The sequence below is a fragment of the Lemur catta genome, chromosome 6 (assembly GCF_020740605.2).
Source record: "Lemur catta isolate mLemCat1 chromosome 6, mLemCat1.pri, whole genome shotgun sequence".
In the NCBI taxonomy this organism is placed as follows: Eukaryota; Metazoa; Chordata; class Mammalia; order Primates; family Lemuridae; genus Lemur; species Lemur catta.
In genome coordinates this window covers 10190211-10203210 of record NC_059133.1, presented here as the reverse complement: position 1 = coordinate 10203210, position 13000 = coordinate 10190211, and the positions used below count along the sequence as shown (strand labels likewise).

Below are 13000 nucleotides of genomic sequence, written 5' to 3'. Positions count from 1 at the left end.
GACAAGTTAATAGTAAAAGATTGGGGCCCTGGGCTGGCCTGACCCCCTGTTTCACAGACAAGGAAGGCGTGCATGCAGAGTTCCACTCAGAGCCAGACGGCCAGAAATCTCTGAGCACCTTCCAGCCCCCAGGAGGCTGGGGAGGCTCGGAATGGGGGGTGGTGGGACCGGTGGGTCCTGCCAAGCCTCACCCTCCCACCACCTGTCACTTGGCTGCACCCCGAGGTCCATCCCCACCACTTAGAGGCAGAAGAGTCAAGGACAAGAGGCCACGTCTTTAGCCTCTCCAGGCCTCAGTTTCCCTGCCTGTACAATGGGTGAGAGTTGCGCACTGTGACCAGTCCAGCGCACACATTCTGTAGCTCCAAGGTGCTTATGGACACTGGGAGAGACCCCTCCAAGCCCGCTGGAGTCTGTCATGGTGCCTAAAACCCACCATCACGGCGGCATTCCTTTTAAGACTATCCCCATCCATGCTCCACATTTAAAACACCCTCTGTCATTGCCCCAGGGCAGCTCACAGAGTCCCTAGCGCCCCAGCCCCGGACCCTTGCCCGACCACTCCCGGCTGCATCGGAGAGGGAGGAGGCGGCTCTCCCCTGGGGCGCGTGGTACACCCGGGCCTGCATCCTGCTGTTTGTGGCTGGTGATGGGCACGGGAGAGGCCCTACCTGTGGACCCAGCTGCGTGCCACCTCCTCCCAGCGAGCCTCCATCCCTCCTCGGGGAAATGGGAACAACGCCACTGACCACCCAGGTTGTGAGGCCAGTGACCCGAGTGCCCCTAGCTCCTCACTGCCATGCCCCTGGCGCTGGGGCCGGCCTCTGGCAGATGGAATTTCCATGGGGTGGGGTAAGAGAGGGGGTGTCAGACCCAAGACCGTTCGCTCTCCTTCCCAGGACTCCCCGAGATATCAAATTCAGCTCTGGGTGGGGGGAGGGGTGGCAGGAACCCACGTTATCATTATTCGCAGAACTGTGAATCATGGGTCAATCTCAGGGTCACCCGGAGGTGACGCTGAGGGGTGGGCCCAGCCGTCCTCAGCCCAGATGGGTAGCAAGGGGGCCCCAAGGGAGCTCAGGAAGGACCAGGGCAGAAATGCTGCCAAGAAATGCTGCCCCCACACCTGAAGTCACACCACCAGCATGTCACCCCCTCAACAGGACAGGCCTGAAGTCACACCACCAGCATGTCACCCCCTCAATAGGACAGGCCTGAAGTCACACCACCAGCATGTCACAACCTCAACAGGACAGATCTGAAGTCACACCACCAGCATGTCACCCCCTCAACAGGACAGACCTGAAGTCACACCACCAGCATGTCACCCCCTCAACAGGACAGGCCTGAAGTCACACCACCAGCATGTCACCCCCTCAACAGGACAGGCCTGAAGTCACACCACCAGCATGTCACCCCCTCAACAGGACAGATCTGAAGTCACACCACCAGCATGTCACCCTCTCAACAGGACAGATCTGAAGTTACACCACCAGCATGTCACCCCCTCAACAGGACAGGCCTGAAGTCACACCACCAGCATGTCACCCCCTCAACAGGACAGGCCTGAAGTCACACCACCAGCATGTCACCCCCTCAACAGGACAGATCTGAAGTCACACCACCAGCATGTCACCCCCTCAACAGGACAGATCTGAAGTCACACCACCAGCATGTCACCCCCTCAACAGGACAGATCTGAAGTCACACCACCAGCATGTCACCCCCTCAACAGGACAGGCCTGAAGTCACACCACCAGCATGTCACCCCCTCAACAGGACAGGCCTGAAGTCACACCACCAGCATGTCACCCCCTCAACAGGACAGACCTGAAGTCACACCACCAGTATGTCACCCCCTCAACAGGACAGGCCTGAAGTCACACCACCAGCATGTCACCCCCTCAACAGGACAGGCCTGAAGTCACACCACCAGCATGTCACCCCCTCAACAGGACAGACCTGAAGTCACACCACCAGCATGTCACCCCCTCAACAGGACAGGCCTGAAGTCACACCACCAGCATGTCACCCCCTCAACAGGACAGATCTGAAGTCACACCACCAGCATGTCACACCCTCAACAGGACAGGCCTGAAGTCACACCACCAGCATGTCACCCCCTCAACAGGACAGGCCTAAGTTGCACCTTGGGTACTTCTCCTTCCTTTTAATCACAGTCCCTGATAAATTGCCAAAGTCCTGCGAAGGAGTAAGCGTCAAGCGAGCATTGTCAATCTCTGTCGCCTTTTGTCTGGATGATCCTTTTGAACAGGATCAGCCAACAAGCAGAGTGTACGTGTTGGTGAATGGGAACAGCCTTTGAACCTTCCAATTTTAGCATCTTCCAGTATTGGAATCCTGGATGCTGGGAACCTTGAAGCAAGAAGTGAAGCATCTCGCACACTAGAGTTCAGCCTGCCACGCCCCGAATCCCAGGACTGGGAGGGAGGGCGGGCCCAGCCTACTGTTAGACGTGGGATCTCCTCTTGGGATGGTCTCCAGCTGAGCACGGGTCTCCCTGGCTCGGCAATGGCTACTTCGAGATCCCTCCCGTCCCCCCAGACCTCTGCCCCCAACAGTGGAGCCACAGGAGGGCCTCATTCTGCTCTGCGCCTCCCCCTTCTGTCCCCCAGACCTCCCCCTGTGAGCATTACCCCCTGCACCTGCACCCCGTTCTCTCCCCCGGCAGGGTGCTCTGCTCCGTCTCACATGCCCCCTTCCTTGAGGCTGTCAGGGCGACCCACGGTCTCCCAGCGCTACACTCAGTCCTCACGAAAGTGCCCAAACGCCAGCCACGGCTGACGCTGGGGATGGCTCCTCGCCCTGCCTGATTCCACCGTCTCCTGCCTGCCTCCCTGGAAGGACTCACTTCTTTGTCAGAAACTGAGTTACCAGAGGGCCCAAGGGCAGGAGCAGGGACCAGGGTGGGCGCCTTGCAGGGGTGCGGGGCCCAGGGCATTTCTGATTGCCGCCTTCCTGCAGAAGCAGCTGGGGTGGCATGAACGACCGGCTCTGGCTGTGCAGCAGGGAGCCGGGGTAGGGGAGAGGCACCCCCGCCGCACGTGTGGGTTTAGGGGCAAGGCACTCAGGCGCCTGCGAGGCCCGGGCTCCCACGTCTTCTCATTTAAGGATCCGGGTGCCAGACATGGGGTTACAGCACCCAAAGAAATGAGACCATTTGCTCTGACTACGATCAGCATCCAGAGTGTCTGACGACCAAACGAGTCTGAGACCTCTGGGGCAGGAGGAGGGGAGGCTGGGGCTGGGACCAGGGCCAGATGGGCCCAATACCAGCCAGTGCTGCTGCTCTGAAGTCCGAGTCTTGGGCTCCCAAGGGGGCAGCTGTGGGGGAGCGAGAGAGAATGGGGGTCCCGGGGGGCGGGTACCTCCTGTTCTGGATCGTCCACTGGCCCTGGGTACACGGCAAGTCGTATTTCTGCCTCCGCAGCGCATAGGCGTCAAACCAGAGGGCCAAGCCGTAGTCCAGAGAGGGCACCTGGGAGGGAGGGGCGGGTCTTCCGGTGGCCGGTGGGCTGTGGCGGCTCGGGAGCCCCACCTCCCCAGGCAAGGCAGGGAGAGGGAGGCCAACTGACACACAACCCTCGCTGGGGCTGAAGTCGGCCAGTCGCTCAATAAACACGCATCACGTGACCAGCAGAGGAAGACCTTGGCCACACCCGCTACCGCCTGGCAGGATTTGGACCCAGGGCTCAGCCTGTGGGGGCTTCAGTAGAGGCAGAACACCTCTCCCCTCCCATCCCAGGGTCCCGGAGGCCCGTGGGGCGCTTTGGGCCGAGGGCAGGTAGGCAGGCAGGCTGGGGCTCACCGTGAAGTGCCAGGAGCAGTGGGTGCTGGGCGAGTAGTAGCTGGGGAAGTACGGGGTGCTGAGGACGCCCTGTGGCTCCAGCCGGCCCTCCAGCGTCAGGTTCACCTCGCAGCCTGGGCCCCGAGAGCAGCCATTACACAGGGTCCCTGGGCCCCGCCAGGGTGCACCTCCCACCTCCCCTGCCACCACTACCAGTAAAGCCCAGTGGCTGAGTGTGGCTGTGTGAACTTGAGCCTCAGTTTCCTCATCTATAAAACGGGCACAATACCAGTAGATACCTCATAGGGTAACTGAGTGGATTAAATAGATATAAAAAGCTCAAATAGCCTGGCATGTAGTAAGTGCTCAATAAATGTTCGTAATTGACAATACAGCACTCAATAGTTTACAAATGCACTCACAACTGCACAAGCCTCGCTTTCTGGTGGACTGGGGGAGAGTTATTCCCCTTTTCAAAGCCCAGTTTTGGAGAAGAGGAGTGGCTTGTTGGGGTCACACAGGGGGAGGCTGAGGGGCCAAAGGGTGAGGAGCAGGAGCATCCTCTGCTGCACTGGCCTTCTCTGTACGTGGCCAAGGCCTTAAAGCCCCTCGTTCCCTCCCCCTAGGGCCTGTGTCAGGGACCCCCCCAGAGAACCCAGCCATCTCTGGCACCCCAGCAGGGCTGGCTGGAGGGTGGGTCACTGCTGCAGACCTTGGGGCGACCCAGGAGAGGGAGGGGACACTGAGCCGGAAGGAGCAGAGTGGGGGCAACTGGGGGGCTTGGGGGAGAAGCTACTTGCCATCCTCCCTTCCTGCCCAGAGGCAGGCGACCTGGAGTGCAGGGCGGGGTGGGCTTCCTGGGATAGGGGGAGGGGAGGGAGACCAAGAAGCAGGAGGAAGGCAGGGCGGGGCTGGGAAGGGCATCAACAAGGGCAGCCTGGGGGTACCTGCCAGGCCAGTGGCCTTGGCCTTGCAGTGCTGTGTCATTGCCCCTCCCCAAGCGCCCCACACCCTCACCCCTGGCAGCGAGAGGACTGTCTGGGGCTGAATGGAGGTCTCAGTTCTGCTGCAAACAGACGTGTTGCAGCTCAGCCAGCCCTGGGTGCAGATGGAAGGTGCAGGGGAGAAGACAGGTCCAGGGGGGAGGGAGGGGAGCGGAGGGAAGGCAGAGGTAGCATAGGAAGGAGAAAATCAGAAGATGACAGGGCAGAGGAAGGGCAGTGAGAGCCAAGGAGGACATGAGAGAGCAGGAACCTGGGGAAGGGCAGGAGGGGAAGGAGAAGGTGGAAATGAATAAGAACAGCAGAAGGAAGAGGGCCAGGGTGCTGGGTGGAGAGCAGAGGAGCTTCCAGAACCTTCCCCTGCCCCATCCCACCCCCAGCTAGGGCACGGAAGGTGAAGGGCACGCCCCGGGGAGGGCCCTGGGTTTCTGCACTGCCCCTCCCCTGCCCCAGGGACCCGACCCCTCACCCTGGAAGGCCACGGGCTGCACGGAGAGCGCGAAGGGGTCGTAGTAGCTGTGCAGGCCCTTCTTCCAGACCACCGCCATGATGGCGCCGGACGCCAGGACCTCCACCACGGGCTCCTGGCGGCTGCAGCCGTAGACCCTGGTGGAACAGAGAAGGGTGTCGAGGGCGGGCCTGGGTCTGGGAGGGAGTGGCAGGGAGGGTGGCAGGGTGGCTACTGGAGGGACAGAGGAGGGTAGACGGGAGTCTGTGTCCCTGGGTTCCTGGCCGGGTCTGCTCCCAGCCCGCTGTGTGTCCTGGCAGGTGTCCGCCCCTCTCTGGCCCCAGGGAACTGGCCGGAGGCCCTCCAAGGGCCAGTGAGCTCCTCAGGTGAAAGAGCCCAGGAGGTGGCCCAGACTTCTGGAGCTTACAACGCAATTGTGGCATCTGGCTGCAGTCCCGCAGCACCCACAACTACAGCCCCTCACAATCACCTGTGACCCCGAGTGTTCCCCACAGGGACCCTGGCACCTGCAGGGACCACCTTTCTGGCTGCCCACACCCTGACTCCTGGCCTCGTTCGAGGCTGGGACAGGGAGAAAGCAGGTGTGTTGTCTGGTGACCCTGGGGTGCCCCAGGAATCTACCCACGGGGTTAAAGTCAGGCGAGGGTCCCACCTGCTCCATCTTCCCATCCCCACCAACCCCCCACCCCCACTCCCCAGCATGTCTCTGGGGTGCAAGTTTGAGGACCCCCAATCTTGTCTGACCAGTGATTTTAGACCTTCTCCAAGGGGCCATGACGAATGAGCCGCCAGCTGCCACAGTGAGCAGGCGCAGAGCCTGGCAGCTAGGTCCCCTCCCCAACAGCAGACTTTCGGGAGCATCAGAGAAGCCCCAGGGAAAGCCCCTGAGCGTCCCCATCCTCCCTGGACTTCGATGTCAGAAGGTGTCTGGCTTCTCTGCACTTCCCAGAGCCCTCCAGGAACTCAGCCCACGCACACCCCAGATTGAGGTCACCACACAGCAGGGCAGCAGGAGGGGTGCCGATGAGTGCAGATGCCCAGGGGCTGGGCAGGGTGCCCTTGATCTGAAAGCTCAGGTCCCACCCCCGTCTGCCTGGAAGCTGAGCATGGCCCAAGTGAGAGAGAAGAGCTCCCCGCCTGGCGCCTGGCACAAAGTAAGTGCTCAGCAAACAATCTCTGAGACCTGCCACCTCACATGGCCCCCCCACGACCTCCTACATAGCCTTGGAGGCCAACACCCTCCCCCAACCCTGTGGGGGGTGACCAGGCTCCTGGAGGCCAAGGCCATTTCCAGTCCCTCCTCCCTATCCCCTACCACCTGCCCTCGGATTCTGGTAACTTCTGCACTCCACACCAGGCTCCTGCTCTAAAGCCCTAATCCTTTGCTCAAGAACTTTCAGGTTGAGTGCAGTGGCTCACGCCTCTAATCCTAGCACTCTGGGAGGCCGAGGCAGGAGGATCGCTTGAGGTCAGGAGTTCAAGACCAGCCTGAGCAAGAGCGAGACCCCATCTCTACTAAAATAATAGAAAAGAAATTAGCTGCACAGCTAAAAATTTATAGAAAAAATTAGCCGGGCATGGTGGTGCATTCCTGTAGTCCCAGCTACTCAGGAGGCTGAGGCAGGAGGATTGCTTGAGACCAGGAGTTTGAGGTTGCTGTGAGCTAGGCTAATGCCACGGCACTCTAGCCCAGGCAACAGAGCAAGACTCTGTCTCAAAAAAAAAACTTTCAGTAGCTCCCCACTTACCAAACATCAAAGTCCACATTGCTCCTGGCACTCAATGCCCTCTGTGACCCAGTCCCGAGTAGACTATGTACAATGACAGAATGATGGCTAGCATTTACTGGGCTCTCATTGTGTGTGAAGAGCGTGGCACAGAGAGTCTGAATTGAATCCTCCAATAACCCTCCAAGGCAAGCATGATCGTACACCCATTTTACAGGTGAGAAAAGTGAGGTTCAGAGAAGCAACATGACTTAGGGCACACAGATAGGAAGCAGCAGAGGAAGCTGGAAGTCCAGGCTGCTGCCAAACTCTGAAACAGTCCAACAAACCGTGTTGCCTCCCAGAGTTGATCTTAGGTCATCTAGAACAACTGCTTTGTTACAGATGGGAGAACTGAGGCTCAGAGAGGGGAGGGTGACTGCCCACAGCACATGGCCATTGCCAGCCTCTTCTCCTGTCTCCCAGGTACCCAGGCCCAGGGTCATGCAGCCCCATCTCAGAATTCTGGGCATGATCTTTGACCCCCCCCACATCACCTACCCCCTTTCCAGCCCTCCCCCCGCCCACCTTGCCAGGGACTCACGAGGTGATGAGCCTCCTCTCCAGGGGCCCGGCTGCGTCGTACATGGCCAGTCGGTCCCGGCACTCGGCCAGCGTCCACTCGAGCCGGAGTTTGAGCATGAGATCCTCGGGGCCCTGCAGGTGCCACAGGCAGCTGGAGGCCAGTTGGTCGGGACCCTTCAGCCGGAGGACCTGGCCCGGGCCCACGTAGCTGTAGCGGTAACAGCCTGGAGCGGGGAGAGGGGCAGAGCCCCTGACTCCTGTGAGCCGGAAGGAGAGGTCCCCCCAGGGCTGGGGTGGGGCGGGAGAGGAGCCCGAGGGGGACGGCCAGACGTGCTCTGCCGTCTCCCTCCTTCCCTGCTGCTTCCGCTTCCCAGCCTCCTCGTTCACACATTCATTCACTGCTTCAGTCATTCATTCACTGAACACCACCCCAGGCCTGGCGACTGCCCTGATAAAGGTCCAGCTGCTGCTGGGAGTGCCGAGAACAGCGGGGACAGATGCGGCGACAGGCAGTGAGGGTGCAACCCCGGCCTGTGGCTCAGGGGCATCCCGGGGTCACAGAGCGAGCAGGACGTATGTGGCAAGAGGACAAGCCGGCGACAGGAGGGCAGAGCCCAGACCACACCCGGGACGGGCGCTGCTTTCTCCTGCGGCCACAGGGAGCCGTGGGAGGTTAGGCAGGGCTGGGGCGTGGTCTGGCTGGGACCACACACGCCTGGCTCGGGGAGCAACACTGAGGAACTGGAGACCAGCGACCAGCGAGGCGACCGACCGTGCAAGGAACAAGGGGAGAAGGAATGAGGGCTTCACTTCCACGAGAAGGAAACAGGGTGAGCTTACCAAGCACCTGCCACAAGCCCTGCACTGCGCCAAGTGCATGACACTCAGCAACTCCCGAATGCTCACAACTGCTCCACGAGAAACTGTATCATGGTGCCCATTTTAGCCACCTGGGCTGGACCGATCTGGCTTCGCCTAACCACCGCCTAATCTCTCCTGGGCCTTGGAATGGGGGCAGTAACAACACCCTTGCATAAGGCTTGGGGGTGACACGTGTTCAGTGCTCAGCATAGCGTAGGGCCCCACCCAGTGGGGGCTCATCAGGTAGTGACTGTGGGGAGGGACCGGGTGGGGCTGGGGAGAGAGACCTGTGACCTGTCACCCTGCAGCTGCGCCATCTCATGGCTGCCTCGCCTGATGCCGCCTTCCCTGCCACCCCCACCCCACCCCGCACACCAGGGAGCCTCCTCTCCCCTCTGCTCCCCCAGCTTCCATGCGCTGCTAGAACTTGCACAACAGAACGACCCACATCGTTCGTTCCTTCACTCATAGTCGTGTTGAGCAGCGACTGCGTGTTCGATCTGGGCACCAGGGTCCCTGTCCTCTCCCGTGGAGCCACAGCATCTCATTTAAACCTCCCCACACAAGCAGGGAGGTTGGGTGTTCTGCCGGGAAGAAGTTGGGATTTAGGATTGAACCTGAGATGTGGAAGGCAGCCTGGTGACTCCAAATTATAAAACCTGAGTTTTCAGCCTATTTCCTCCGCTTTAAAATGTCTTCCTTGAAAAGTCACAGACAAGCAAGGGCCCCTCTGTCCGGCTGGCCAACCTATGGCAGGAACAGCCATCTGCTGGCCCCCAGTGGGAGCCAAGGTGGAGGAAACTAGAGAGGAGGGGACAGATAGGGGCAGCACCTTCACCACCCCACGCCACCACTCCTCGGCTGTGCGACTCTAGGCCAGTGGCTTAGCCACTTGAGTTCTTTCAAGAGGACACAATAATAATCCCTGTCCCATCTTCTTGGGGTGTTCTGAGGGCCAAGAAGGTGACAGAGGTGAGCGTGCTTCGCTCTGGTGCTGTGGCCTGTGGCCCAGCTCACCCCTGGCCGCCCTGACTGCAGCGGGGAGCGGACCTCCCCAGGGAGAAACCCCTGACGTCTGCCTGGGTCAGGGCCTCTGATATCTGCCTCCACCAGCAGCTGCGGAAAGGGGCCTGGCTGCTCCCCAGTGTTTATGTCCTTTAAGTCTTGCTCCAAGCTGATGCTTTGCTCTTGCTACTTTAATATTTTTTTTCCTTGAGGCTAATTAAGTGGAGAGGTATGTTTTGATCTCTGTTATTAATCGGAAACACTTTTGGGGAACCTGGTGCCTCTAGTCACTGGGCGAGAGTAAGGAGCTTGCCTGGTGCGTTCTCCTCTCCTGGCCTCTACACAAGCTGCTCCAACCTGACAAATTCCTACCTATCCCCCATGCCTGAATCTGACGCTGCCTCCAAGAAGTCTTCCTGGATGCCCCAGTCAGGAGCAACTCCTTCCTCCTGGGTTCCCAGTGTCCTGTGTTGTGTCCCCAAAGGAACAAATGCTCCTTCTGCTGCTTCAGATCGCAGGCCCCGGGGTCCCTCTGTGGCCCCAGGACAGAACAACTCCCTCTCTCCACTGCCTCTGGGGCCCCTTTTCTCACAAGGGCACGTGGAGTTAGAAGAATCTATTTATGTGTCTGTCTCCCTCATGGGGCTCAGAGCTCCACAGGACACAGTCACCCTGACGTCCTCAGCGCCGGCACAGGCCTGGCATGGAGGAAGTGGTGCTCGAAACATCTGCTCAGAGGATCTGAATTGTCATCTCCACCCCTGAGACTCTGCTCCTGGAGGGCAGGGCTCTGGGCTCGCGCTGAACCAGAGCTTGAGAACCAATGCTGTAAACCAAGAGCAGGGGAAAGGCATGCAGGGATAAAAGTCATCCAAAAATAAAATTATTCAAAACTTGGAAATAAAGCAAGACTATACTGAGAGCCATTTCAACCCTACGCTGGAGCAGGGGTTCTCAATATGGCGCCCCACGGGGTCCCTGAGACACTTTTAGGGGCACCTCAAGGTCAAAGCTATTGTCACAGTGATACTAAGGGATGTTGGTGTTGCCTTTTGTGCACAGTGGAGCTCCCAAGGCCGTGTGGCCTGTGGCATGAGAGCAGACTGAGCAGAAGCAGATGCGAGTGCCCAGCTGTCTGCCGGGCACCAGAGATGCACAGAAATGTACAATGGTGCCGTCTTCAAAAGAGATTTTTATTTTTTGGGAAATAGTTATTTTTTATAAAAATACTATGCCAATATGGAAAGGTTTATTATTGTTTTAAAAATAGATAAAAATGAATTAATAAATTTTTAATTTAATTCATTAATAATTTATTTAATTAATTTATTGCTTTTTAAATTTTGCCGTTTTAATTTCTATGGTAAATATTGACACCTACAATTCACATAAAACCTCTTTGGGGGGCCTCAAAAATTTCTAGAAATATCAAGGAGTCCTGAAATCAAAAAAAAGTTTGAGAGGCATTGCCTTAGATCAGGGGTCAGCAAACTTCTTCTGTAAATGGCCAGATAGCTAATATTTTAGGCTTTGAGAATTAAGAAGCAAAACTGAGGCTATTGTTAAATATATAGGTACTTCTATAACAAGAGGAAAAACAAATTTCCGTAGGATATTTTTCAGTCATTTAAAAATGTAAAAATCGTTCGTGGGCCACACAAAATCAGGAAGCAGCGGGCCAGGTGTGCTGGGACGGCTGTAACCCTGACTTACTGTTGACGTTGACTATCAAGTCCCAGACTCTGCGGAGTTAGATGTTAACTTTTAGAAGACTAATAAGCTCTAAATGATTTTGGTTCACTAGGAAAGATAACAACAAAGGTTAGAGTTTTATTGCCTGGTAGGACATTAGCCAGCTGCGGATCTAACTTGGTAAACTTAGTCCAACAATTCTTTTTGTCCACTACTGATACATAGATAGATAGACAGATGATAGACAGGTAGGTAGGTAGATAATAGATGATTATCTAGACGGATAGATGATAGATCAGTTTCTCATGTTCTCTTCCATCCTACTGGTTCCCTCATCAATGAGTTAAATAAATTTTTGACACATGCTCACTCTATCTTTGTATGGGAATCATGATTTTAACTTTTTGAAAATTGACTTTGACCTCATCACTTCCACCCACCGATGAAATAAGCATCTGACCATCAGGATGGGAAGAGAGAAAGGTCAGAAAGAATATAACTAGGATTTAAACTCTGCCTCCCTCCCTGAGAAGGGGTTGAGATGCTCACTCCCACCAAGTATCTGGGTGGAAACTCTGCATAGTATAGGAGGAATCTGAGAATTCAGGGGCTTGTGCTCAGGGCCATAGCGTACAGCAGCGCAGGTGGTGCACTGCACAACTCCAGGGGTTGCCAGTCCCACAGACTACAGCGTGAACGGTGCCTCCTGGCATGGTGCAGCATGGGAGCTCTGCTGGTGCTTTGCTTCCCAGGGGTCAGTGGAAGACTGTGGGGACTCTTGGAGAAAAGCAAGGGGCTCTAGCAACATGGCACCAGGTGGGGAGGGAGGGCCGACTAGCCTGGCTGAGAAGGGAAGGAAAAGATGGAGGGAGTATTCTTGAATGCGACAGAATTGTTATCTCCAAAAGACCAAGTTTTAAATTCAAAGTGACTGACACACCTTCAGTTGGCAAGATCATTTTCTAACATCAGTGGCAACAGCGGCTTGTGGGCAAGTTGAATTCAGCGATAGACAATCAGAGTCACGTTTATGTGTGACTAAACCTGCAGCTGACCTCACACCCCACCCAGGCAATAGAGGCACAACCGAGGGCAAGACACACATGCACACGCGTGCACATCACCAGCTCCCCTCCCCCGACAGACCCCACGCCTCGCTCAGGACCGGTCGCCCGGTCTGCAACTGCACCCTCTGGGTGACCCTAGACCGGGACTCCCTGCACCCTCTCTAGCAGCCATGTGGCCCCCTGACACTCGGTCAAGCCAAGAAAAACACTAACTCAAAAGGAAAGCGGGCAGGAAAATAAAAGTCGCGTACCCAGCGTGGAATTCAGTGCGACTATGTCTTTTACGCTGGCTTCTGTTAAAAGGAAATGAACAAACAAAGACAAAATGAATAGATAAAATAAAATGCAAAGAAAATAAAAATAGAGAAGACTATTGGAGCCAGCCTCATCTGAGAATCACCCTAGATGCCCCCACCCCTCCCTTCAGTCCTGGCACTAGGTCACTTGGGGGCCCACCCTCAGCGCCCTCCAGCCTTGCCACCAGCTTGTCTCCCCCGGCCTCACCAGGCCGACCCCACATTCCCCCTCCCAATACTGACCCAGGATCACCAGGCCCTCGGGGTCCACCTCGTACTCAGCCCTGTAGGGGGCGGGGGCCGAGCCATTGGCCGTGGACAGCAGCTCCTCCACCAGCAGCGCCCGCACCACCTCGGGGCTCAGCATCGGCCGGCGGTGCTCGGGGATTTGGAGAATGAACCAGAAGAAGCAGGTGAGGGGTCCCTCCCTAAGGCAGGCAGAAGCGAGAGGGCCGGGAAGGAGCCTGAAGTCTGGCCTCTGCCCGGCCCCCGCTCGAGTGGGGGAGAAAA

At 57.2% G+C, this 13000-nt stretch overlaps 1 protein-coding gene across 2 annotated transcripts in view; it reads right to left on the bottom strand.

Moving 5' to 3' along the window:
* TMPRSS6 (transmembrane serine protease 6) overlaps positions 1–13000 on the bottom strand; it is a 32971-nt gene that overhangs the window by 12032 nt on the left and 7939 nt on the right. For both annotated transcript variants that reach the window (XM_045552940.1, XM_045552941.1), the window contains 6 exons: positions 12734–12918; positions 12446–12487; positions 7589–7793; positions 5279–5415; positions 3830–3942; positions 3390–3499 (listed from right to left, as the gene is read on the bottom strand). In XM_045552940.1, coding sequence (XP_045408896.1) covers positions 3390–3499; positions 3830–3942; positions 5279–5415; positions 7589–7793; positions 12446–12487; positions 12734–12918 — 792 coding nt within the window. The remainder of the gene's footprint in view (positions 1–3389; positions 3500–3829; positions 3943–5278; positions 5416–7588; positions 7794–12445; positions 12488–12733; positions 12919–13000) is intronic.